Source organism: Scyliorhinus torazame, chromosome 11, assembly GCF_047496885.1.
Source record: "Scyliorhinus torazame isolate Kashiwa2021f chromosome 11, sScyTor2.1, whole genome shotgun sequence".
NCBI lineage: Eukaryota > Metazoa > Chordata > Chondrichthyes > Carcharhiniformes > Scyliorhinidae > Scyliorhinus > Scyliorhinus torazame.
Window position 1 is genome coordinate 149,173,275 of NC_092717.1, and position 26,880 is coordinate 149,200,154.

The following is a 26,880-nucleotide window of genomic DNA, read 5'->3' on the forward strand; positions in this document are numbered from 1 at the left end:
CTCTGCCGAGTTTGAGCGACTACTATTGGGCCGCCAATGTGTCGATGGTCTGTAAGTGGATGAGGGAGGAAGAGGGAGCAGCGTGGAAGAAGCTGGAGATGGCGTCCTGTAAGGGAACGAGCCTAAAAGCGCTGGTGACGGCGCCGCTGCCGTTCTCCCCGAAAAGGTACACCACAAACCCAGTGGTGGTGGCAACCTTGAGGATCTGGGGGCAGTGGAGGCGACACAGGGGAGTGACGGGGGCCTCGGTGTGGTCCCCGATAAGGAATAACCACAGGTTTGTCCCAGGGAGGATGGATGGGGGGTTCCAGTGTTGGCAACGAGCAGGAATTAGGAAGCTGAGGGACCCGTTTATAGATGGGACGTTTGCAAGTCTGGGAGCGCTAGAAGAAAAATATAAGTTGCCCCCAGGGAACGCCTTCCGATATATGCAAGTGAGGGCATTTTCGAGGCAACAGTTGAGGGAATTTCCACAGCTCCCGACGCAGGGGATCCAAGAGAGTGATTTCGGGGGCATGGGTTGGAGAGGGCAAAGTGTCCGAAATATACCGGGAGATGAGGGACGAGGGGGAGGCAATGATAGAGGAGCTGAAGGGAAAATGGGAAGAAGAGCTGGGGGAAGAGATCGAGGAGGGGCTATGGGCGGATGCCCGAAGTAGGGTAAATTCCTCATCCTCGTGTGCCAGGCTTAGCCTGATTCAATTTAAGGTTCTACATAGAGCACATATGACGGGAGCAAGACTGAGCAGGTTTTTCAGGGTCGAGGACAGGTGTGGGAGGTGCTCAGGAAGCTCGGCGAACCACACACACATGTTCTGGTCGTGTCCGGCACTGCAGGAGTACTGGGGGGGGCGTGGCAAGGGTAATTTCAATTGTGGTGAAGGTCTGGGTCAAGCCAGGTTGGGGGGTTAGCTATATTTGGGGTTGCAGAAGAGCCGGGAGTGCAGGAGGCGAAAGAGGCCGATATTTTGGCCTTTGCGTCCCTAGTAGCCCGGCGTAGGATTCTATTCATGTGGAAGGAAGCGAAACCCGCGGGCGTGGAGGCCTGGATAAACGACATGGCAGGGTTCATAAGATTGGAACGAATAAAATTTGCGTTGAGAGGATCAGCTCAAGGGTTCTCCAGGCCGTGGCAACCGTTCCTTGACTATCTCGCGGAACGATAATGAAAAGATAGAAATGACAGCAGCAGCAACCCGGGGGGGGGGGAGCACTATTCTGTGTTTTTGCTTTTGCTTTTTTAGTTTTTGTTTTAAGTTCACTATATTATTTAAATAATGTTATTTACCAGTTAATGTATAATCCCTTGTTGAGTTGTAAAAACGGAAACATTTTTGTTTGAAAAATTTTAATAAAATATATATTTTTTAAAAAGACTATTGTTCAGAGTTCAGTAAATTTGCTTGAATGCTCTAACTGTTGCATGTTTATTTCAGTTGCCAGAAAAAAAGCAAGCTATCAGCAGAAATCTGCATCCCTAGTCTATTTTATTGTTTCTCGGAACTATTGCTTTTGGGATGACCTGAAGCTGCTGATATCCATGGAGATTCTGAAGATGCACACTTGCCAAGGACACCCAAATGGAACTCAACATTTTGACTTTGATATATAATGGCTATTTTCCAATCGGATTCTTGTTCTGTATCCTGGAATTCCCTTTCCAGCACTATCATGAGAGCACCATCACAAGGATTGCAACAGTTCAAAGAGATCAACCATATCCAGCTCTTTCCTCTTTGGGCAACTGGAGATGAAATAAATGTGATTTTGCTTATGAAGCCCTTATCAGAAGAAGAAAAAATTACCCGGATCAATGTGATACTCAATAAGCTTTTGGAGTGAAACTTTTCCTGCTAAATATTTTCTGCCAAGTGGAAATCACCATCTCGAAATTTCTCAAGGCATACAACAAATCCCAGAATAACTTATTAATAAAGATAGAATATATTCAGGGATTGAATATAGTACCCCTAGCTCTCGAGAGTCAGGGTCAAGAATCTGCTCAATAGTTGTTACTTGATCTTATAGTTGTACTGCCACTGTCATTCATGCTAATTATGGTATGTGAATTGCTTTTGGGTTATGTTTGAAACATGACAAAGTGCATTACGCAGAGATGTTTCTTTGTAGAATGAATTGTAACTGTTCACATTAAAAAGGAATGTTGCTTCTTGAATTCAGGACACTGCTTACCTAAAATAAAACAAACTGTTAAATTTAGCTCGCTGAGAATAAAAAGTGTACAGTCCGATGACCTTCATGAGGATAATCACATACTAGATAACGCAAGCAACACAGAACTATATGAAAAGTGGAATACAGCAGGGATACTAAATTCCGGTTCTGCTGAAAGGTCCTTGACCATTTCTGCTTCCACGGATACTGCCTGACCTGTTCAGTGTTTCCAACATTTTCGATTTTATTTTTCAGAGAACTGGTTCCTGACTACCGGTGATGATGACGTGCTGCGCAGTTAGGTGGCTCTCCTCCCATGGATCCAAAAAACAGCCACGTTTCAATGAAACGCGCTAAAAAGACGCAACACAACTCTACCTCCACGTGCGCAAGGCTCAGCCTGACGCAACTAAAAGTGGTACATGGAGTCCACTTAACAAGAACCAGTATGAGTAGGTTCTTCCCGGAGATGGAGGATAGATGTGAACAGTGCCAAGGAGGCCTGGTCAACCACGCCCACATGTTCTGGTCTTCCCCAGACTTGCGGGGTACTGGACAGCCTTCTTCGAGGCAATGTCCAAAGTGGTGGGGATGAGGGTGGAGCCATGCCCGAACGTGGCAGTCTTCGGGGTTTCAGACCAGTCAGATCTATTCCTGGGGAGGAAGGCGGACGCCCTTGCCTTTGCCTCCCTGATCGGCCGCCGTAGAATCCTGTTCGGCTGGCGGTCAGCAGCACCACCCAAAGCTGCAGACTGGCTGTCCGACCTCTCGGAATCTCTCCAAATGGAGAAAATCAAATTCGCCATCGGAGGGTCAGACGGCGACTTCCAGAGAACGTGGGAGCCAGTCACCCAATTGTTCCGGGACCTGTTTGTGGCCACGGACAAGCAGAAGAATAGCCAGGTTGCCAAGAACCAGGGTAAAGCAGCGAAAGCATGAGAGGGAGAGATAGACTGGGCGAGCGGGGTGGGGGTATGTTTGTGTGTGCCTTTCTCTTATATATATTATTCTGTGTACATAACAGTAAATATACTTTGTTCAAAAACACAATAAAAAACATTTATTAAAAAAAAAGACGCAGCAATCCAGTCCCCAACCTTAATAAGACAAAGAAAGGAAGAAAGCGAGAGAACAGAGGCGAAAGTGGCCGAAGGAAACCAAGCTGTGGCAGGACACCAGGAGCAGAAGGGGCCAGAGGCGAACACACTCGGACGAGCCGACCGGCGCACGAGGCGGCGGAGCGGAAGTTTCGCCAAAGCGAAAAGAGCAGTAACAAATTCCCCCTGTACCAGGAGGGAACTGGAAGGCATCCTTTGCCGAGGCGCTGAGGGAGCACTAACAGGAAATAAAAGCAGAGGTGAAAGCAGATGTGGAGGCCACGATGAAGACAGCGGTGGCCAAGACCCTGGCCGAAATACAGCCCGCCCTGAGCAGAACCCAGAAGAGACTGGAAGCCTGTAGCACACAATGACTTACACGAGATGAGAAGCGATGAAGTCGATCTAGGCTTTATTAAGCGAGACTTGTCCCCAGCAGCTCAGTAACAGAATGAGGCTGCGGGGAGAACTCGAGCTCTTATACTCCGCATTCTGGGCGGAGCCAGAAGTCGGCAGATCCAACCAGGACCCGGGACCTGTCAGCCAATAGCCTCTCGGCCTCACAGGTACCATATTACCCCTAATACATACCACCACATTCACCCCTTGTTAAAAAGGAACCCGGCGGGGTGGTGGTTTGCATGTTGGTAACGGTTTACAAGGCTGGCCCTGGAACAAATTTTGGACTGTGGCTATACATATTTAGCCCAACATTTAGCTATGTACCAGTTTGTCAGAACTATTTACAATAAGGAAAAAAAATTCTTTTACAACAAAATTCTTGCTTTCTTGGTGTCACGCGGATTCCACGAGTCGAGCGGGCGGTCTGGTTTTCCTCGTCGATCGCCTCAGCCCCGGTGGTGGTGCAGGTGCTGGCTCAGGCGCTGTCGCCTCCGGGAGCATTGCGCTGTTTGTTCCTGTTTTACTCCTGGGCCAGCACGGGAGGAGGACCGATCCCCCCGGGAAGGGGGCGGTCGTGGGGTGCGCCGGTGGCAGGGAGAGGGTGATCGGTGTTGGGTGTGTCTGTGTGTTGCCGGCGGGCGCCAGGTCCCGCAGGGAGACCGTGTCCTGTCGGCCGTCGGGGTACACCACATAGGCGTACTGCGGGTTCACGTGGAGAAGGTGAACCCTCTCGACCAACGGGTCCGATTTGTGCGCCCGCACATGTTTCCGGAGCAAGATGGGTCCTGGGGCTGCCAGCCAGGTCGGCAGCGACGTTCCGGAGGAGGACTTCCTAGGGAAGACAAGGAGGCGCTCGTGGGGCGTTTGGTTAGTGGTGGTACACAGCAGCGACTGGATGGAGTGGAGAGCATCCAGGAGGACTTCCTGCCACCGGGAAACTGGGAGATCTCTGGACCGTCGGGCCAATAGGACGGTATTCCAGACCGTGCCGTTCTCCCTCTCTACCTGCCCGTTCCCCCGGGGGTTGTAGCTGGTCGTCCTGCTCGAGGCAATGCCCTTGCTGAGCAGGAACTGACGCAGCTCGTCACTCATGAAGGAGGACCCCCTGTCACTATGGATGTATGCGGGGAAGCCGAACAGTGTAAAGGTGGTGCCCGGGGCTTTAATGACCGTGACCGCGGTCATGTTGGGGCAGGGAATGGCGATGGGGAAACGGGAGTACTCGTCCACCACGTTCAGGAAGTATGCGTTGCGGTCGGTGGAGGGGAGGGGCCCTTTGAAATCCAAACTGAGGCGTTCAAAGGGGCGGGAAGCCTTGATCAGGTGCGCTCTATCCGGCCTGAAAAAGTGCGGTTTGCATTCTGCGCAGATGTGGCAGTTCCTGGTGACTATACGGAACTCCTCCACAGAGTAGGGGAGGTTGCGGGACTTTATGAAATGGTAGAATCAAGTGACCCCCGGGTGGCAGAGGTCCTCATGGAGGGCTTGGAGGCGGTCTATTTGTGCGTTGGCACATGTGCCGCGAGATAGGGCATCGGACGGCTCGTTCAGCTTTCCGGGACGATGCAAGATCTCATAGTTATAGGTGGAGAGCTTGATTCTCCACCTTAAGATCTTGTCATTCTTAATTTTGCCCCGCTGTGCATTATCGAACATAAAGGCTACCTACCGTTGGTCGGTGAGGAGAGTGAATCTCCTGCCGGCTAGGTAATGCCTCCAATGTCACACAGCTTCCACTATGGCTTGGGCTTCCTTTTCCACTGAGGAGTGGCGGATTTCTGAGGCATGGAGGGTTCGGGAGAAAAAGGCCACGGGTCTGCCCACTTGATTAAGGGTGGCCGCCAGAGCTACATTGGATGCGTCGCTCTCGACCTGGAAGGGGAGGGACTCGTCGATGGCGCGCATCGTGGCCTTTGCGATATCCGCTTTGATGCGGCTGAAGGTCTGGCGGGCCTCTGTCAACAGGGGGAAGGTAGTGGACTGTATTAGCGGGCGGGGCTTGTCTGCGTACTGGGGGACCCACTGGGCGTAATATGAAAAGAAACCCAGGCAACGTTTCAGGGCTTTGGAGCAGTGGGGGAGGGGAAATTCCATAAGGGGGCACATGCGTTCGGGGTCGGGGCCTATCACTCCATTGCGCACTACGTATCCCAGGATGGCCAAACGGTTTGTGCTAAAAACAAATTTTTCCTCATTATATGTGAGGTTCAGGGCGTTAGCGGTCTGGAGGAACTTTTGGAGGTTGCCGTCGTGGTCCTGCTGATCGTGGCCGCAGATGGTTATGTTGTCGAGATACGGGAACGTGGCCTGCAACCCGTGCTGGTCAACCATTCGGTCCATCTCCCGTTGGAAGACCGAGACCTCGTTCGTGACGCCAAATGGGACCCTTAGGAAATAGTATAGCCGCCCGTCTGCCTCGAAGGCGGTGTACTTGCGGTCACCTGGGCGGATGGGGAGCTGGTGGTATGCGGACATGAGGTCCACGGTGGAAAAGACCTTGTACTGGGCAATCCGATTGACCATGTCGGATATGCGGGGGAGAGGGTACGCATCTAGCTGCGTGTACCTCTTGATGGTCTGACTATAGTCTACGACCATCCTTTGCTTCTCCCCGGTCTTCACGACTACCACCTGGGCTCTCCAGGGACTATTATGCCTTCCTTCAGCTGGATAAACATCCGGTCCTGGTCGCTGTACCGTCTGCTCCTAGTGGCGACGGATTTGCAATCCGGGGTGAGGTTTGCAAACAAGGACAGCGGTTCAACCTTGAGGGTTGCGAGGCCGCAGATAGTGAGTGGGGGTATTGGGCTGCCGAATTGGAACGTTAGGCTCTGGAGGTTACACTGGAAGTCTAATCCCAGTAATGTGGGCGCGCAGAGTTGGGGGAAGGACGTAGAGCCTGTAGTTCTTAAACTCCCTCCCTTGCACCGTTAGGTTCGCGATGCAGAACCCTTCGATGAAATGAAAATCGCTTACTGTCACAAGAAGGCTTCAAATGAAGTTACTGTGAAAAGCCCCTAGTCGCCACGTTCCGGCGCCTGTTCGGGGAGGCTGGTACGGGAATCGAACCGTGCTGCTGGCCTGCCTTGGTCTGCTTTCAAAGCCAGCGATTTAGCCCTGTGCTAAACAGCCCCTGATCTCCACTGAGTGGGATCCTGCAGCTAGGGAAATCTTTTGCGTGCTTGGATGGATGGACAGAAAACAGCGTCTTACCGTATCTGGGTGAATAAAACTTTCCGTGCTCCCGGAGCCGATCAAGCATGGCGTCTCATATCCATTGACCAGCACCGTTGTTGTCGTCGTTTGGAGCGTCCAGGGCCGCGATTGATCCAGTGTCACCGAAGCCAGTCGTGGCAGTAGTGTCGCGGCGTTTTCTTCAGACCCCGTGGAGCCGTCTATGCTGGGGTCCTTTGTTGTCAACCAAGATGGCGGCGTCCATGAATCGCAGGCGGTCGGGGGTGGACAAAATGGCCGCCCCCATGAATCGCAAGTGGCTGGGGGGTCACAAGATGGCGGCGCCCATCCTCCCCTCGTGGTGTCCGGGACCCAAAATGGCGGCGCCCGTGGGTCGCACATGGGACGCCGGGGGGTGTTCGGGATGTGTTGTCCTCGTTCTTCCCCGGGGATTGCGGCGACCCCCCGGGACCGGCACACTGTCGCGTAATGGCCCTTTTTGCCGCAGCTTTTACAAGTAGCTGCGCGGGCCGGGCAGCGCTGCCGGGGGTGTTTCGCCTGCCCGCAAAAGTAGCAGCGGGCCCCCCCGGAATGGTCTGGCGCTCTAACCGCGCAAGCTTGCGGGGGGGTGAGGGGGCCGGGGAGTCGGTCGCAACGGGGGTCCACAGAGCCCAAGGATCTGACGTGCGGTCGGGGCCGTAGGCGCGGGCGTTTTGGGAGGCCACATCAAGGGAGGCCGCAAGGGCCCGTGCCTCTGAGAGTCCGAGCGACTCTCTTTCTAAAAGTCTCTGACGAATTTGGGGAGAGTTCATACCTGCCATGAATGCATCTCGAATTAGCAGGTCAGTGTGCTCGATCACGTTCACCGGCGGGCAGTTGCAGTTTCGTCCCAAAATCAGCAGCGCGCCGTAGAATTCGTCGAGCGATTCTCAGGGAATTTGCCGTTTCGTCGCGAGTTGGTGGCGTGCGTAGACCTGGTTTACAGGCCGAATGTAGATGCACTTCAGCAACGCGAGCGCCGTCGGGAAATCCTCCGCGTCTTCTATAAGCACGTAAATCTCCGGGTTTACCCTCGAATGCAGGACCTGCATTTTCTGCTCTTCCGTGATCCGGCCGGGCGCCGTTCGAAGGTAGCCTTCGAAGCATGTTAGCCAGTGTTTGAACACGGCCGCCGAGTTTGCTGCATGGGGGCTGATCCGCAGGCACTCTGGGGCGATCCGGAGCTCCATAGTTTTTTAAGCTCGCTTAATAAATTGTAGCGCACAATGACTTACACGAGACGAGAAGCGATGAAGTCTATCTAGGCTTTATTAAGCGAGACTTGTTCCCCAGCAGCTCAGTAACAGAATGAGGCTGCGGGGAGAACTCGAGCTCTTATACTCCGCCTTCAGGACGGAGCCAGAAGTCGGCAGATCCAACCAGGACCCGGGACCTGTCAGCCAATAGCCTCTCGGCTTCACAGGTACCATATTACCCCTAATACATACCACCACAAAGCCCAAGAGGCGAACATTAAAGAGTTGGAAAAGGCCGCAACTGACAAGAGCGATCGAATCACGGCACTGGAAAAGGAGGTGGTGAGGTTGCTCACGACTCAGGGGAACCTGAAGGGCAAAGTGGACGACCAAGAGGACCACTCAAGAAGGCAAAACGTACGGATTGTGGGCCTACCAGAGGGTATCGAAGGCAGGGATCCCACGGTATGCGTGGCCGAGATACTGGACAACCTAGCGGGGAGGAAAAGTTTCCCCAACCCACCAGAAATGGACAGGGCACACCAGTCGCTGTGCCCGAAACCCAAAGTCGGGGAGCAACTGATGGCACTAATAGCCAAACTGCTTCGGTACCAAGACAGTGAAACAATCCTGTACTGGGCCAGTCAGACCAAGAACTGCCAATGGGAAGGACATAGCAATTAGAATATACCAAGACTTTGGGGCGGACCTAGCCAGGAAACGGTCTGAGCGAGCCTCTCCCACCCCCCCCCCCCCCCCCCCCCCGCCAACCCACAGGAAACGCACCCTGAAAGACAAAAGGCAAACCACTATCCGAGGGACCGCTTCAGGTGGGAGACCATGGCCCAGTACGAGAGAACGAACGGAGCGGAGAAGGGAAAGCAAGCGAGAGGAATGCAGGGTAAGATTAGGAGAGAACAGGCAGGAACCTTAGAGAATGGGTGAGGGAGAAGCGAGACAGTAACTCCCCGGAGGGGTCACTGCACTAGCAGGAAAGCTTGCGCCGGAGTGCAACAGAGCAGGGCATCGGCAACCACCCAGTACGGTCTCTGGGCGAAGGGAGATCCTCGTGCTGGAGCCTACCCACGTGGCGGACGCACAGTGGCCGGTCACGCTGGGTGCCCCCTGGACAAAGAGAGACCCCAGAGTGCAGGGGCAGATCCACGTGTTGGACGCAACGTTGGCAGCCATGTTGGGTGCCCCCTGGACAAAGGGAAGCCCCGGAGCGCAGGGACCCAACCGCATGGGGAACGCAGTGACAGCGGCCATCTTGGACGGCCCCTGAACAAAGGGAAACCTTGGCGTGCAGGGGCGCATCCACAAGGTAAGTATGGTTCATCCCACAGGAGCGTGGGGACAGAAGCCCCCCCAGCAAGATAGTCACCTGCAACGTAAGGGGACACAACATCCCAGTGAAAAGATCCAGAGTCTTCACCCATCTAAGAAACATGAAAGTTGACATAGTCTTCCTCCAAGAGACACACCTGAGAGAGCAGGACCGACTGCGGGTAAGATCGGGCTGGGAGGGACAGACCTAAAATTCATGTTATGGGACGAGAGCCAGAGGGTGGCAAAACTAATCAGCAACTAATTGTCTACAGGACCCAATGATTGACAGATCAAACCCCAAAACAGGGAAGACCTCAAACATGGCAAAGGAACTCGGTTGTTTTATGGCACAGATAGGGGCAGTGGACCCCTGGAGGTTCACCCACCCGGGGGAAAAGGAGTTCTCCTTCTTCTCCCCAGTGCACAACGTATATACTAGAATTGACTTATTTGCGGTGGGGAAAACGGTGCTTCCAGGGCTGATCGAAGCGGAATACTCCGCAATTGTGATCTCCGACCACACTCCACATCATATGGGCGTGAGGTTGGAGACGGGTTGGACACTGCCCTACTAGCCGACAAGGCTTTCAACGAAAGGGTATCACAACAGGCCATAACGGAGCATACAGGGAACAACCAAAACGGGGAGGCCTCAACCTCCACGTTTTGGGAAGCGCTAAAGGCCGTAATTAAAGGGGAAATTAATCGCTTTCAAACCGCAAAGAGATAGGGAGGAAAGTACGGCTCGGCAGCAACTGGTTGACTCCATACTGGAGATAGATTGTAAATATTCCGAGGCCCCAACCGCAGAGCTCCTGGCGGAGAGGAAAGAGCTACAAAGGAACTTTGGCCTGCTCTCCACTAGGAAAGCAGAGCACCAACTCCAACGAGGGACCCTATACGAACACGGAGATAAAGCCAGCCGCCTGCTGGCTAAGAAAGCAAGCTGCCGCCAGAGAAATTGCACAAATCAGGGACAACAGAGGCATATCAGAAACAGACCCAGAAAAGGTCAACAAAACCTTCGAGGCTTTCTACCAAGGGCTGTACACCTCAGAACCCCCAGCTGGGGATTCGGGGACGAAACGGTTCCTCAATGGACTGGACATGCCAGTCGTGGAGGAGGACAGAAAACGGGGCCTGGAAGCACCACTAGCACTGGGTGAGATTATGGACAGTATTAGCTCCATGCAGGAGGGGAAGGCGCCGGGACCGGTTCCCGACCAACTTCTATAAAACATTTGCGATAGCACTGGCCCCGCACCTGAGGGAGATGTTCACAGACTCGCTGGCTAGGGACACATTGCTACCTACACTAGCACAGGCTGATACCTTTGAAAGACAAAGACCCAACGGAATTTGGGTCATACAGACCCATCTCACTACTAAACGCGGACGCCAAAATATTGGCCAAAATCCTAGCCAGAAGGCTGGAAGACTGCGTACCAGAGGTGGTTGCAGAGGACCAGACGTGCTTTGTCAAAGATGGATAGCTAACCTCGAACATCAGGCACCAGCGGAACATGATAATGACCCATCCGGGGGGGAGAACACCAGAAGTGATCTTCCCCCTGGACGCAGAAAAGGCCTTCGACAGAGTTGAGTGTAAGAACCTCAGAGGTACTGGAGCGGTTCAGGCTCGGAACAGGGTTCACCTCCTGGGTGAAGCTCCGACACAACACTCCCACGACGATCATACGAACAAACAACACCAACTCCCAGTAATTCCAGCTGCACAAGGGCACCAGGCAGGGATGCCTGCTGTTCCCGCTGATGTTCACTCTAGCGATCGAACCATTAGCGATCGCTCTCAGAACAACAAAAAACTGGAGGGGGATCCAAATGAGAGGCAGAGAGCACAGAGTCTCGCTCTATGCAGATGACCTGCTCCTCTACATTGCAGACCCACAAAGCAGCATGGAAGGAATCATCGTGCTCCTGATTGGACACAGATAGTCGTGATTGGACACAGACAACGAATAACAAATGTAAACCTTTGATTGGCATATGCTGATTTCTTATAACTGAATCCAAAGATATAACTGACAGTGTTGTCCTTGCATTGGGACTCTCTTGTATGCCATGGGTTGGAGCTCTGGAGCCCTTGCTTTCATAATTGTGGGCAGCATGGTAACACAGTGGTTAGCACTGTTGTTTCACAGCTACAGGGTCCCAGGTTCGATTCCTGGCTTGGTTCACTGTCTGTGTGGAGTCTGAACTTTCTCCGTGTGGAGTCTGAACTTCACCCCGTGTCTGCATGGGTTTTCTCCGAGTGCTCCGGTTTCCTCCCACAAGTTCCGAAAGTCATGCTGTTAGGTGAAATGGATATTCTGAATTCTCCCTGTGTGTACCTAAACAGGCGCCGGAATGTGGCAACTCAGGACTTTTCAAAGTAACTTCATTGCAATGTTAATGTAAGCCTACTTGTGACAATAAAGATTATTATTATTATAATAAAGGTCTTGTTTGAAACTCCAAGAATCTCCATCTGGTTTCTCGTAAGACTGAAGTGCACTGTATTTTCTCTCCCTAACATGGCTATTAAGTGAACGTCAAACAAGGTGGTTTCAACCTTTCTACTCTTAAAAGCAAAAAATCTGATTCATGCAAAACTCATACTGAACCAAATATTATTCATCATCATCAGTCGCCAGATCGTACACACATCTATCATGCTGAATGATTCTAAAAACACCTTGTACGCAAACATCAGAAAAACAGATCAAATAAAATCAACGACGCATTGAAATGGGTGCAGCACAGGAGGCAATTTTGTTCATCATGTCGGTGCTGACGATCTGCAAAAGCAACTTACCTAGTGCCACTCCCTTACTTTTTCCCTGTAACCTTACAATTTCTTCCTCCCTAGATAATATGTTAGTTACTTCCTCAATACAATGTGAAATTGAAAATTGCAGTTGGTGTGGTTTACAGTGGGCATTAAAAATCTCATAAGAACACAAGAGTTAGGAGCAGGAATAGGCAGTTCCGCCCCTCGGGCCTGTTCCGCAATTCAATACAATCATGGCTGATCTCATCTCGGTCTCATCTCCATCTTCCTGCCCGCTCCCCATAACCTTTCATCCTGCGACTGCCCAAAATCTATCTCCTCCTTAAATTTGTTTAGTTTTCCAGCACCCAATGCACATTGGGGTAGATAATTCCACAGATTCACAACCCTGTGAGTGAAATAATTCCTCCTCATTTCGGTTTTAAATCTGCCACCCCTAAGCCTAAAACTATGGCCCCTCGTTCTGGAATGTACAACAAGGGGAAACATCTCTCTACATCCACCCTGTCAATGCGTTTTAGCATCTTATATATTTCCATTAGATCTCCTCTCATTTTTCTGAATTACAACAAGTATAGGTCTAAACTGTTCAATCTTTCTTCAGCCTAAAGATGTGCAAGTCAGGTGGATTGGCCATGCTAAATTGCCCTTTAAGTGTCTAAAGACGTGGGGTTATGGAGATAGGGCGGGGGATTGGGTCTATGTAGGGTGCTCTTTCATAGGGTCGGTACAGACTCGATGGGCCAAATGACCTCCTTCTGCACTTTAGTGATTCGATAATAAGAAAAGGCCTTCACCACTAGAATCAATCTGTTGAATTTTATCTTAACTGCCTCGAATGCATTTACATCCTTCCTCAAGGGGACCAAAACTGTGTGCAGTACTCCAGATGCAATCTTACCAATGTCCTATACAGTTGCAACAGCACTTCCCTACTTTTATACTCTATTCCATTAACAATGAATGTCAAAATTTCATTTTTCTTCCTTATTACCTCCTGTACCTGCATACTAGCTTTCTGCGATTCATGCACAAAGTTATCCAGATCTCTCTGCACCGAAGCTTTTGAACTTTCTCTCCATCTAGATAAGAAGTTGCCTTTATATTCCTCCGACCAAAATAGTTAACTTCACACTTATCCACATGAATTCCAACTGCCAAATTTTGGCCCACTCACGGAACCTATCCTTATCCATTTGTAAGTGTCTTATTTTTCTCAATGGAGCAATTACTTCCTCAATTATTTCAATGGAGTTTAATTTCACTCAGAACTCCATTGTATCATTTTCTGTACCTGATAAAAGGGAAAACCTCTCTTAATCAAAATTTACAAATAAATCCCTGATAAGATTATTGCTATAAGACAAAGTATCAAAACACATTACTTTTAAAGCAAGAAACAGACATTTCCACTGAGCAATAGATCTTTACTAACCTTTATTATTTATTGTCTTAGCAGAGATCTCTAAAGTTTCTAAAAGCTCGGTGCCAATGTTCTCTAGTTTGATTGTTAGCTGTTGCAATTCTCCATTGAAGAGCTGAACTGATGCACTACTCGAAACCTCATCACCCGATGATGGCAGCAGTGTGTGTGCAGACCTACAGTAAAATACATTATATTAATATTAAATATTTTTTGCACAAATGTGACAAAAATATATTTTGACATGTATTGAGAGCTTCAGGCTAGCCTAAAAGCAAAATAGTTCACTATTAAACAAAATAGCCAATAAATTGAAAATCAAAACCATATCTCTATCTCATCATCGAACACTTTAAAAAAAATTTGAAGAAGTAAATTGTAACAATTATATACAATAATTATTTCTAATTTAGCATACCTGAAATGAGTCCATTGATGTCACGAGATGCAACGATCACAAATATATCTGCACCTGATTTGAGGCACCATCTTGCTCAGGTAATACATTTTTTACTATTACAAAATGAGTAATTACTATTCAGTGCCAGTAAAACAAGGTGATGGTGCCATCAAGTAACCATAATTAATTAACTTTGGCCAATAAAGCATAGTGGTTCGCACTGTTGCTAGCCAGCGCCAGGGATCCGGGTCAGATTCCCAGCTTGGGTCATTGTCTGTGCGGAGTCTGCACATTCTCCCCGTGTCTGTGTGGGTTTCCTCCAGGTACTCCGGTTTCCTCCCACAAGTCCCAAAAGACATGCTTGTTAGGTGAATTGGACATTCTGAATTCTCCCCCAGTGTATGCAAACAGGCGACTAGGGGACTTTCACAGTAACTTCATTGCAGTGTTACTGTAAGCCTACTTGTGACACTAATAATGATTATTATTACAAACTCCTATAAGTATGAGTAGCATGACCCACTAACTCTGCTGTACTTAGCCGTAGATAGTTTGCCAATTTAATCAGTAACGCCATGCTCCCTTGCAAAAATGAGCGCAATCACTTAACTATTTGGAGTTGATTTGTTCAGCACTATATCTTGTAATTTTGTGTAACACCATTCAAATGTCGTAAAAGTTTTACTGCTTTAGCTGTAAAGAAAACAATTACTGCAGAAATGTTTTTATTTTTTCTCGTCTCATTGTAAAGTATACAAACATGTCTGTTCGCATTAGAAGTTTTCCTGTCATGTCCTCTGGTCCAATTAACTATCAACAACAATTAACCAATCGACTCAATCAGTTGACTGGCTGCATATTTTAGATAACAGCTCCTTCTATAGGTCTAATAGTTTATTACATGACAACACCTTCGTATTAGAAAAATCTCAAAGCTTAAATTGAAAAATGTTGTATTCTCAGATTTGAGAATAAAAGACTTAAAAGTGACAAATATCACATGAGAGGAATCCCTGCATAGGATTGATTGCTACTCAACTAGAATTAGAATAGTAGAGAGGGTATCTCAGGGAAAGCACCTTTGAAAGGATATTAATGCATGGAAATTGTTTAAATAATCTGAAATACATCACATTTGTGTAGAAAGGATTTGTGCAAACCAATTGGCGAGAACACAAAGTAAATTATGTAGTCAAATAGACACAGTCTCAATCTGTAAGAAAAGAGACTGACAATTGTGCAAAAAGGTTAACAGATCCTAGTCATATCATTCATGAAAGGCGCACTATTTTTATAATCGCACAGATCTTCCATGGCATTGCTCACAAAATGTCACAGGTAAGTGTTTATAATTCCTATTCTCAGAATTATTCTGCAGGTGTGATGGAGCTGTGTTCAAAGTGGTCTGTTCCTTTAATGGTAACATATTTTGCAGTAAATTAGCAGAAATCAGCTTATTTGTTGCTACCAGGGAACTTTGTAGATTGCCAGGTACTTGCAAATTTGCAGGTCAATGTGAATCTGCAAACCTTACAATCTTCATGAAGTAACTTGCAATAGGCTTCAGGCTGAAATTAACGTCAGCATAACATTAGAACCCATAGAAGCCCTACAGTGCAGAAGGAGGCCATTCGATCCATCGAGTCTGCACCAACCTTCAGAAAGAGCACCCTACTGAGGCCCACTGCCTCACCCTATGCCTGTAACCCTGTGCATTAATAATGGCCAATGCAAACCAGAATACAAAGCCCATGTGTATTATGTGCAGGGAAGTACTGGTAAATTAAAGTTTAAATCCCTCAAAACTTTAAAGGCATTTGAAACTCAACATGGAGAGTTCAAGGACAAATCTCTTGATTGTTTTCAATCAATGCAGTGAGAATTAAATCATCAGTCCTTAGCAGAATTGTAACACTGAATGACAAAGCAAGTGAGATCATGAGGACCAAGAAGGCTCACCTGTCGCATTCATGGTAAGAAATAATAGTGGGTCGTGAAGGTCGGTCAGCATGGCTCGCCAAAGTCCACTGGTGTGGCTCGTGAAGATCAGCCAGTTGGTAAAAGTGGATCCCGGGAGAAAAAGTTTGAAAAACACTACCTTAGCAGAACCTTTCTTAAACCTGCCCATTTCAACCTCTTTTACTGGCACTATTTTGGAGCGTCGAAACAGAAATAGAATGCAATCCCCCAGACCTGTATCACCAAGTTATTCGATCATCGTTGATGTACAATTCCATCTCATTTCCCCATTTAATTATTGATGCACGATCAATGACCACTAAAGCGAGGTTGTAGTCCAACTGAAGGCTTTAATAAGCTAGATGTTTCCCCCAGCAGCTCAGGTACAGAATGAGGGCTGCTGGGGCGGCACGGGTTCTTATACCCCACCTATCAGGGCGGAGCTATTGTACACTCTAGCCAATAGCAAGCATACAGGTTCTACCAATGGTACTTTTGCCTCTCAGGTACCGTAATACCTATAATACCACAATTATATATTATTATAATCGCTTATTGTCACAAGTAGGCTTCAATGAAGTTACTGTGAAAAGCCCCTGGTCGCCACATTCCGGCACCTGTTCCGGGAGGCTGGAACGGGAATTGAACCCACGCTGCTGTTCTTGTTCTGCATTACAAGCCAGCTGTCTTAGACCACTGTGCTAAGCCAGCCCCTGGCATATGATATTTATTTGCCATATCTCCTGATACTCATCCTAGTTTTCAAATCGCTCCATGGCCTCACTTCTCCACTGCTCTGTAATTTCCTCCAGCCCCACAATCCTCTGGGAGAATCACACTCGTCTAATCTGGCCTCCCAAGCATCCCAAATTTTAACTGCTCCACAACTGGAGACTGTACATTCAGTTGCCTCGAGATTAAATTCTGAAATTCCCTCCTTTAATCCATTCCACCTCTCTTTCCTTCTATTCAATGCTCCTCAGAACCTATGCCTTTGTCCAATCCTTTAGTCATGTGCTTACATATATTCCCTCACATGACTTGGTGTCAATTTTGTTTTCTAAACCTCCTATGAACTGCCTCGAAACATTTTGTTTTTTACATTCATGTATCGTTGTTGTTTTTGTTCATCTATCAATTTCAGTTGTGAAAATTTATTTTGACACAGCATCCAATGAAGTGAAAGAATTTAGGCTCCATCACCTTTTTCTTAAACATGTGCACTCACTTTTAATGGTGAGTATTTGTCACCAAGAATCATTTTGCCTAATTTCTCATATTGAAGAGAATATCCCAATTTATCTTTCTTTGATCCCATGTGATTGATCATTTCCAGGGAATTGGATATATATTTGAAATGGAAAGGAGTGCAGGGCTATGGAACAAGGAAAGGGACCAACTGGGTAGATAAAAGAGCAAGGGTACTACCAGTGACAGCCATGGAGTGAGTGGTCGTACAGTTGGTGACTCCCGCTCGAGGTGGATTTTCTCAGTCCTTTCCCACCCGAATCGTGTGGCGTTTGAGAGTAAAAAGTGCACGAGTGTCCAGGGAACATAATACTCCTCTGGTGAGACTGGTGTATGGCTCATGGGATGAGGCGTGCCACAAGGAAGAGAGAGCAGTTGGAGCACAAAGTTTTTGTGGTGCGACACAGGTGAAGATGGCAGAGGGCAAGGGGGCAGCTCTGCCCTCCCAGTGGTCGACGGAGCAGCAGGCGGAGTTCTTAAATTGCAAATTCCAGCAGCACAGAAAGAGGCCTTAGAGGATTTGGCCAAGGTGGTGAAGCCACTTACGGCGGCGATCAAACGGATGGAGCAGTGACAGGAAGCTCAAGGCCTGGCGATCCAGAAGGTGGAAGGAGCATGAAGATTAGCTGATTTCACTGGAGGCAGAGATGGGGATTGTAATGGGCAGCTAGACAAGTCAGAGAGAAACTGAAGGGCCTTGAGACCCGCTCCAGGAGGCAGAATTTGAGGATCGTTGGGATGCCCAAGGTATCGCGAAGGTGCGGATGCCTCCAAGTGTGTGGCGAGCATGCTGGAGAAGCTGATGGGGGAGGGGGCCTTTGATCGCCCCCCCCCGAAGTGGCTCAGGTGCTGAGGGCGCTGAAGAGGAGGTCGCTGATGGGGGAGTCGCCGTGGGCGATGGTGGTGAGGATGAGTCGGTTCCTGGATAAAGAGAAGATCATGAGTTGGCGAGGCAGAGCAAGAAGTGCACCTGGGAGAGAAGTGAGCTGAAGAGTGAGAAGTGAGAGAAGTGAGCTGCGCATTTACCAAGACTTGGGTGCAGAGCTGGTCAAGTGGAGGGCCGCGTATAATCGGTTAAAGGCCGCCTCTACAAGAAGTTCGGGATCTTCTATCCTGCCTGCTTGTTGCATCAAAATCAAGAATTTTATTTTGGCTCGCCGGTGGAGGCAATGGACTTTATGAGAGACCATGGACTGGGAGGAGTGTGATGACACTGAATTTCGGAGAGGATTTTTGCATAAATTGTGGGGAATATTGGGTGAGTGGATTGGGGCAGGTCACAATGGGGGAAGCAGAGATGGTTGATGTGCCTTTTGTGTTTCTTTGTTTGTTGGTTGTTGGGAGTGGATTATGAGGGTGAAGGGAAGTCAGAGACCTTGGGTGGGTGCCACCATGCCAGCTGGGCGGGCTAATTAACGGGAGTGAAGCAGGGGGTTGTCAGGAGGAAAGTGCATGAGAGGGGGAATGGGTTGGTTCTTTGGGGCGGGGGGGGCGGGAGAGGAAAGGAGGGTGGTTGCTGACATGGGTGTGGTTGGTGTGGAGCAGTTGGGAAGTGAGAGATGGCGGCAGACATCTGGGGGTGGGCCTGGAGGGGCTGGCCTAAAAAGGGGTATGGGGGCAGCATGGTGGCGCAGTGCTTAGCATTGCTGCCTCACGGCGCAGAATCCCAGGTTCGATCCCGGCTCGGGGTCACTGTCCATGTAGAGTTCACACATTCTCCCAGTGTTTGCGTGGGTTTCACCCCCACAACCCAAAGATGTGCATGGTAGGTTAATTGGCCACATTAAATTGCCCCTTAATTGGAAAAAAAGAATTGGGTACTCTAAATTTATTTTTAAAAAACAAAAAGGGGTATGGCTGATCGGCGGGGGAGGAGGGGGTGGGGAGCCCACCGACCAGGCTGGTCACATGCAACGCAAGATGGTTGAATGGGCTGGTTAAATGGTCGCGTATTTTCATGCATCTGAGGGGGTTGAAGACGGACGTTGCGTCCTTGCAGGAGACGCACCTGAAGTTCGGGGATCAGACAAGGCCGAGGAAGGGGTGGGTGGGGCAGGTGTTCCACTCAGGATTAGACATGAACACGAGGGGGGTGGGGGTGTTGGTTAATAAAAGAGTGTCGTTTGATGTAGGGTGCATTGTGGTCGATTTGGGGGAGTCGGTATGTGATGATCAGTGGGAAGTTGGAGGGGATGCCACTAAATGTGATTGTTTATGCCCTGAATTGGTATGATGTGGACTTTACGAGGCGGGTGTCAGGGAAGATCCCAGATCTGGACATGCATAAGCTGGTTATGGGGGAAAATTTCAACACGGTCCTGGATCCAAGGTTGGACCGGTCGAGTCTTATGTCGTCGAGAGTGTCGGTGGTGACCAGGGAGCTGAGGGGGTTCATGGATTACATGTATGGGGGAGGCGGACCCATGGAGGTTTGGGAGGCGAGCATGAAGGAGTTCTCGTATTTCTCACATGTGCACCGGCTGTACCCAGGATTGATTTCTTTGTGACCGATAAGGTTCTGCTGACGGGGGTGCTGACTCGGAGTATTCAATGATCATGGTTTCGGACCACGCGCTGCACTAGGTGGATTTGCGGGTGGCATGGGGGAAGCCCAACAGCTGCAGTGGAGGTTAGATGTGGGACTCTTGGCGGATGAGGGTGTGAGAGAGCGGGTGAGAGTCATCATTCAGGGCTACATAGAGCTGAATGATAATGGGGAGGTCACGGCTGCCACATTGAGAGGCACACGGTAATTAGGGGTGAATTTATTTTGATCCGGGCACAGAAGGAGATGGTGGAGCGAGAGATGGGGCAAGGCTGGTGGAGGAGACTCTGAGGGTGGATCAGAGGTACTCGGTGGCACCAGAGGAGGAGTTGTTGAAGGAGAGGCAGAGACTCCATGTGGAGTTTGAGTTAGTGTCCTCAGGAAGGGAGCAGGGCAGTCGCAGAGGGCGGTGTATGGGTCCGGGGAAAAGGCGAGTCGGATGCTGGCCCACCAGCTGACTAAGCAGGCAGCGGCGACAGAGGTTGGTAGGGAGGGACAAGAGGGGCAAGGTGGTGACGGACCCATAAGGGATGAATGGGGTATTTGAGCCCTTCCATGTATGAGTCAGAGCCCCTGCCTGGGGGAGCCAGGGGATGAGACGGTTCCTGGATGGATTGGCATTCCCCGGGGTGGAGGAGGAGAGGGTACAGTGATTGGGGGACCAGATTGGGCTATGGGAAGTGATGGACAGTATGGGGTCAATGCAAGCAGACAAGGCCCAGGGGCCGGACGGGTTCCCAGCAGAGTTTTCTCAGGTATCCGGTGCGGAGCTGGGGCCACTGCTCGTGGGGAGGTACAATGTCCTCCGGAGTCGGGGCCACCCCCATACCCAGTCTCCACACTGTCGCAGGCTTCCATCTCCCTGATTTTGAAGAAAGATAAGGACCTGGAGCAGTGTGAGTCGTACCCCCGATACTGCTGCTTAATGGTGAAGTGAAATTGTTGGCAAAGGTATTGGCATTGCGGATAGAGGACTGTGTGCCGGGGGTGATAGGGTCGGATCAGACGGGATTTGTGAAGGGAAGCCAGTTGTCAGCAGGTATACACAGGCTGCTTAACATTATTATGATGCCCTCGGAGAGCCAGGAGGTAAAGGTAGTAGTGGCGACGGAAGCGGAGAAGACCTTTGATCAGCTGGAGTGGTTGTATTTGTTGGAGGTGTTGGGCCGGTTCAGATTTCGCCAGGGGTTTATGGAATGGGGGGGACGAGGCAGCGATGCTCGCTCTCCCCGTTCCTTTTCGCCTTGCGATAGAGCCGTTGGCAAGCATGAAGTGGCTGGAAAGATGTTTGGGGGAATGAGGCGGGGGGCGGGGGGGGGGGGTTCGCCGGGTTCAGATTTTGTTGTTATCCATTTCAGACCCGGTGAGCAGCATTGCAAGGATCATGGAGGTCCTGAGGGAGTTTAGCCTGTTTTTGGGGTACAGATTGAACATTGGGGAGAGCGAGGTGTTCCCAATTAATGCTAGAGGACAGAAGAAGAGGTTAGGGGAGTTGCCGTTCCAGGTGGTGGGGGCAAGGTTTTGATATCTAGGAATCCAGGTGGTTCAGAGCTGGGCCCAGCTTGGCGCGACTGGTGAAAATGACGGTGCTGTCCAGGTTCTTGTTCATGTTCCAGAACCTCACAATCTTTGTTCCCAAGTCCTTTTTCAGGAAGGTGAATGGGATATTGTGTGGGCGGGGAAGACCTGCGGGCGAGGCGGGTGTTCCTGGAGAGGGGATCCCGGGGGGGGGGGGGGTATTGCATTGGTGAGGAAATGGGCGGTGGAGGAGGGATCATTCTGGAGACGGCAGTGTCGTGCTGGGAACAGGTTTGTGGGCACCGTTGTTGGCAGCCCTTCCGTTCTCGCCGATGAGGCATTGCGGGTGTGGAACCAGCGTAGGCAACATTATGGATTGGAGAGCATATCGTTCTGGGTGCAGACATGTGCTAACCATAGATTTGTGCAGGTGAGGCTGGATGTGACGACAGTTAAGGATAGAGTACTTTTGGGACTTGTTCAGAGGGGGCAAGTTTGCAGGGCTGGAGGAGTTGGAGGAAACGTACGAGTACAACCAAGATGGTTGTGAGCCAGTTCTTTGCGGAGTTGGAGGATAACTGTGGGCGATGCACTGTGGGGGGGGGGGGGGGGGGGGGGGGGGGGGCACTAATCAAATCCACGTGTTTTGGGCGTGCCCACAGCTGATGAGGTTCTGGCAGGGGGATGTTATGTCCGACATTCTGGGTATGGGGGTGGCCCCGACTCCGGAGTTGTTGATATTCAGTGTGTCGGAAGATCTGGGAGTCCAGGTAGGGAGAGAGGCTATTGAATTTAGCCTTTGCTTCCCTGATAGCCTGGAGTCGGATCTGCTTGTGTTGGCAGGACTCCGAGACACTGAAGGCAGGGGTATGGGTGAGGGATCTGGCAGAACTCCTGTGATTGGAGAAGATCAAGTTCGCTTTGCGGGAGTCGAAGATCAAAGGAGGCGTTCACCCGGATGTGGAAACCATTAATTGATTTCTTCAAGGTGGATTGAGGGGTCAGCAGGGGGAGGTTGGGGATTTGTGCTTTCTGTCATGTTGATGTGGTGGTCTTCTGTTATATTTATGTAGATATGTAAAAAACCTTGACTAAAAATATTTTTTCCTAAAAGGCAGCACGGTAGCATGGTGGTTAGCACAATTGCTTCACAGCTCCAGGGTCCCAGGTTCGATTCCGGCTTGGGTCACTGTCTGTGCGGAGTTTGCACGTTCTCCCCGTGTGTGCGTGGGTTTCCTCCGGGTTCTCCGGTTTCCTCCCACAGTCCAAAGATGTGCGGGTTAGGTGGATTGGCCATGCTAAATTGCCCATAGTGTCCAAAATTGCCCGTAGGGTGGGGTTACTGGGTTATGGGGATTAGGTGGGGTTACTGGGTTATGGGGTTATGGGGATAGGGTGGAGGTTTGGACCTTCGGTAGGGTGCTCTTTCCAAGAGCCGGTGCAGACTCGATGGGCCGAATGGCCTCCTTCTGCACTGTAAATTCTATGTCTATGTCTAAGATTAAAGAGCAAGTACAGAGGTAATGAGCCAAATCACCTCCTTCCGTGCTGCATTATTCTACAACCTCTCAGTTCTCCACATAAAACTGCATGTCATTTTGTCCACTTGTCTAATCTCGGTCTATATTCCCCTTCAACTTCCTGCCCCTAGCTACACAAACCATGCTTCCTTCATGTTATAATGGGAGTTTCAAGTCTGAATGCCTATGTCCAAATCATTAATGTATATACAGTAAAAAGCTGAGGTCCCCCAAATAGATTCTTATGGATTTCCACTGGTCACATACCAAGCAGAGTGTATGAACAGCCTGTCCATGGCGACTCATAGAGGTTGATGAAGGATATGCACAGGGATAGGATTAGCTTATGAATGGTGGATGCAGACATGAGATCCAAAACTATTCCAACTGCCCCACTCTATCCCAAACTCTTATTTTTTTTCTTCCCATGCTTCAAATACTCATTGGATATTCCGCGAAAGATGCAATGATATCCCCCTCAAGTATTCAGAACAGAAAAATATTCCATGCTCCAACCTTATGTTTAGTGAAATTTCTCCAACCTATGACACTTTCAATTTGATAATTCCTGCCATATTTATTTTCCGGAATGTACACGGCAGTGGAATAATGCAAGTCCAAAATCAAATCTGTGGATAGTAACAAGTTCATCAAGAAAAAAGTTGATTTATCATGTGCAATATTTTAAATTGTTCTTTTAAAAATTCAATACCTTTCGGAGTCAAGTTTGGTCAACAATTCTAATTTTATCAAAACAAATACAGGCTTGCTGCACAGTACTGCTGTAAATTATTTGAATGGCCGCTGATACTAACAGTTCAAACACCAACTTGAGAATCGATAAAAGTCATGATAGCTTTGAGAAATAACAGAAGATTTCTCTGCAAAGAATTGACAAAGTTCAAATGCACCAAGGTAATGTTATGTTTTTTGATCTTGATCAGAGCATAAAATATTACCTTAAAGTCAAATCTGATACTTGTAGCATACAATTCAATTACATTATGCTGTCATCATACCGCACAGTGCTGATTACAAGTGAAATCTCAAAACAGATCTTGATGATCTCATCCAACAAAATGTAATCGTAAACTGTACCTTCTTTGGCTAGCTCCTCTATTATTCATTACCTTGCCTCCACCTGTAAGCTCTCAAATTTATGGTTGCTCCCTCGCTGCATTCTACAGTCCTCTGCTATTTTTTTCCAGATACCTTTTTTGCTATTTTTATTTACACTCTCAACAGATTTAGCTGAAGAGTGAGGGAGGCAAGAGCATCGCACATTATTTTCACTGCTATATCATATTGAAATAATGCACCAACATTTTGATTACAAAACTTTTCATTCAGTATAATTCCATGTGACCAAAAAACAAATCTGATGAATACTTAGTGGGGAAACCACACCATCCAAACTTCACTGGGTACATAGTATTTCTTAACTGTCATATTATGTTGAATATTGGAAAAGGAAATGTTGCAACACATCATGACTTTATGGCATGTAGCCATAATTATACTTATTACATGGCACCTCAAACTGTAACAACGGAAGTTTTAACAAACCTATGATTTCTAACTAATTATACATTTCCTCCTATTTGCCTCTGACAATAAAGATGGGCGAAGACAATGTTTTCGCATCTGTTTGTTTGTTGTCTGTCAACAATGTATCTCAAAAGCTAAAGGATAGATTTTAGTGAAACCTGGAACTGTTACAATCCCAGTTTATGTTATAACTAGATGGGAAGGATGCCAGAATGGAACCCTGCCGATTCTCCATTTGGGAGACTATGTTCGCCCGAGCGCAATTCAGGAAGCAATTCCCAATCCTTAACCTAACTAATTTTTGCATGGAGAGGATTTCAAGGGATCAGCCCGTCATTTGGAGCGGGAGACCCAATAGTGAGGTTGTGCGGTTGGTCACAGCCCCCCACATCGCAATTCAGCCCCTTCCCCCCCCCGGAACGCAACTCAGCAACACACACCCCACAGCGTAGTTCCCACCACCAGCCCCCAATCAAAGATTGATGTTTATAAACATTAAGAAGTCTTACAACACCTGGTTAAAGTCCAACAGGTTTGTTTCAAATCAATAGCTTGCGAGCACTGCTCCTTCCTCGGGTGAATATTTATAAACATGGTCTTCAGTTTCTCAGCTGATCTCTTCAAAGTTACTCAACTGTGAAAGGAGATTAATGCAACAATGCTGACAGCTGGAGGTGTGTGGAAGCTGTCATTCACACTTCAGTAAAATCAGTATCAAAGAGAAATTAATGAATGGCTTGCAGATCAAAGAATTGAGGGTTTAAACCCAGCTGACTGGTTTTCTCTTTCCAGGAACTGACAGGTTCTGCTTTCTGTGTTTGAGCCAGCAGGTGTACTGCCCAGGTGAGTGGTAAAAGCAGTGATTTTTTTTTTTTTTAAACTGCCTTTGCCTGGACTGCTCTCTAGCTTCCAGACAGGGGTCCCTCTTCTGGTGGGGGAGGGCGAACTTCCTGACAGTGGCTCTCCACTGGGCAGAGAGGGGGGGGGGGGGATCTTCCTGGCAGTGATCTCTCTTCTGGGCTTGCGGTCAGGGGTCTCTCTTCTGGGGAGGTGGTGGTGGTTTGGAGGGGGGGGGGGGGCTTGCAAACAGGGGTCTCTTTTCTGGGGGGGGGGGTCTTGCTGACAGGGGTTACTTTCTTGGGGGGAGGGGGGTGTCATTATTTAGGGGGTCCCTGCAAGGGTCTCCTTATTTAGGGAGTCTCTGTGGGGCTTTCTTTATATCGGTGGTCTGCATATTTAGGGGCTCTTTGTGGGGGGGGCCTTTATGTAGCGGGTCTTTATTCAGGGGGTAGGTTGGGCAGGTCTGCATTTGTGGGGCGAGGGTGGCCCTCCGATGCGCTTTGGGGGCAACTCCCTTAAAGAGTTATCTCCTTGGCCCAATGCAAGGTCCACTGCTTCAGGGCCATGTTTGTCAGGACCCATGTGATCCCTGGCCCCAGGGGTCCGGAGAATATGGCACCCAACACAAACCTTAATCCCGACGCCAAAGGTGGCCGGGGGGTCGGAAACAGATACAACACTGGATTCTCCGCTTCACTGGGAACTCCAGTCAGCGGTGTGAGGTGGCGAATCAAGCCCCATTGTTTTTATTTTTTTTTTTATTTACAAAGCGTGGAGGAACAGAATCACAGGACTACTAATTCGTTTTAAAACCAAGGGAGAAAAAATTATTAACATGGAGAAATTGGATTATGATGTATGATGCAATACTTTTTTTTTTCATTCACAGGATGTAGGCATCGCTTGCTGGACCAGCAATAATTGGCCATCCCAGACAGCATTTAAGAGTCAACCACATTGCTGTGGATCTGGAGTAACATGTAGGCAGGATCTGGCAAGGACGACAGGGTTGGATTACGAGGAGAGGTTGAGTAGACTGTGACTATACCTATTGGAATTTAGAAGGATGTGGGGGGATCTTATTGAAACATATAAAATTATGAAGGGAATAGATAGGATAGATCCGGGGAGGTTGTTTCCACTGGAGAGTGAAAGCAGAACTAGGGGGCATAGCCTCAAAATAAGGGGAAGTAGATTTAGGACTGAGCTTACGCGGAACTTCTTCACCCAAAAGATTGTGAATCTATGGAATTTGCTGCCCAGTGAAGCAGTTGAGGCTCCTTCATTAAATGCTTTCAAGATAAAGATAGATAGTTTTTTGAAGAATAAAGGAATAAAATGTTATGGTGTTCAGGTGGGAAAGTGGAGCTGAGTCCACAAAGATCAGCCATGCTCTCATTGAATGGCGGAGCAGGCTCGAAGGGCCAGATGGCCTACTCCTGCTCCTAATTCTTATGTTCTTATGTTCCCTTCCCTACAAGACATTAGTGAACCAGATGGGGTTTTACGATAATCAACAATGGTTTCATGTCATCTTTAGACTTTTAATTCCAGATTTGTTTTATTGAATTCTGATTTCACCATCTGCCATGCTGGGATTTGAACCTGAGTCCCCAGAGCATGACCCTGGGTCTCTAGATTACTAGTTGAGCGGCAACACTACTAACGCTACTGCC

General features: G+C 48.9%; 1 protein-coding gene across 6 annotated transcripts in view; it reads right to left on the reverse strand.

Moving 5' to 3' along the window:
• Positions 1 to 26,880, reverse strand: part of trappc9 (trafficking protein particle complex subunit 9) — a 1,142,468-nt gene that overhangs the window by 841,011 nt on the left and 274,577 nt on the right. For all 6 annotated transcript variants that reach the window (XM_072467873.1, XM_072467875.1, XM_072467870.1 and 3 more), the window contains one exon: positions 13,639 to 13,802. In XM_072467873.1, the coding sequence (XP_072323974.1) occupies positions 13,639 to 13,802 (164 nt within the window). The remainder of the gene's footprint in view (positions 1 to 13,638; positions 13,803 to 26,880) is intronic.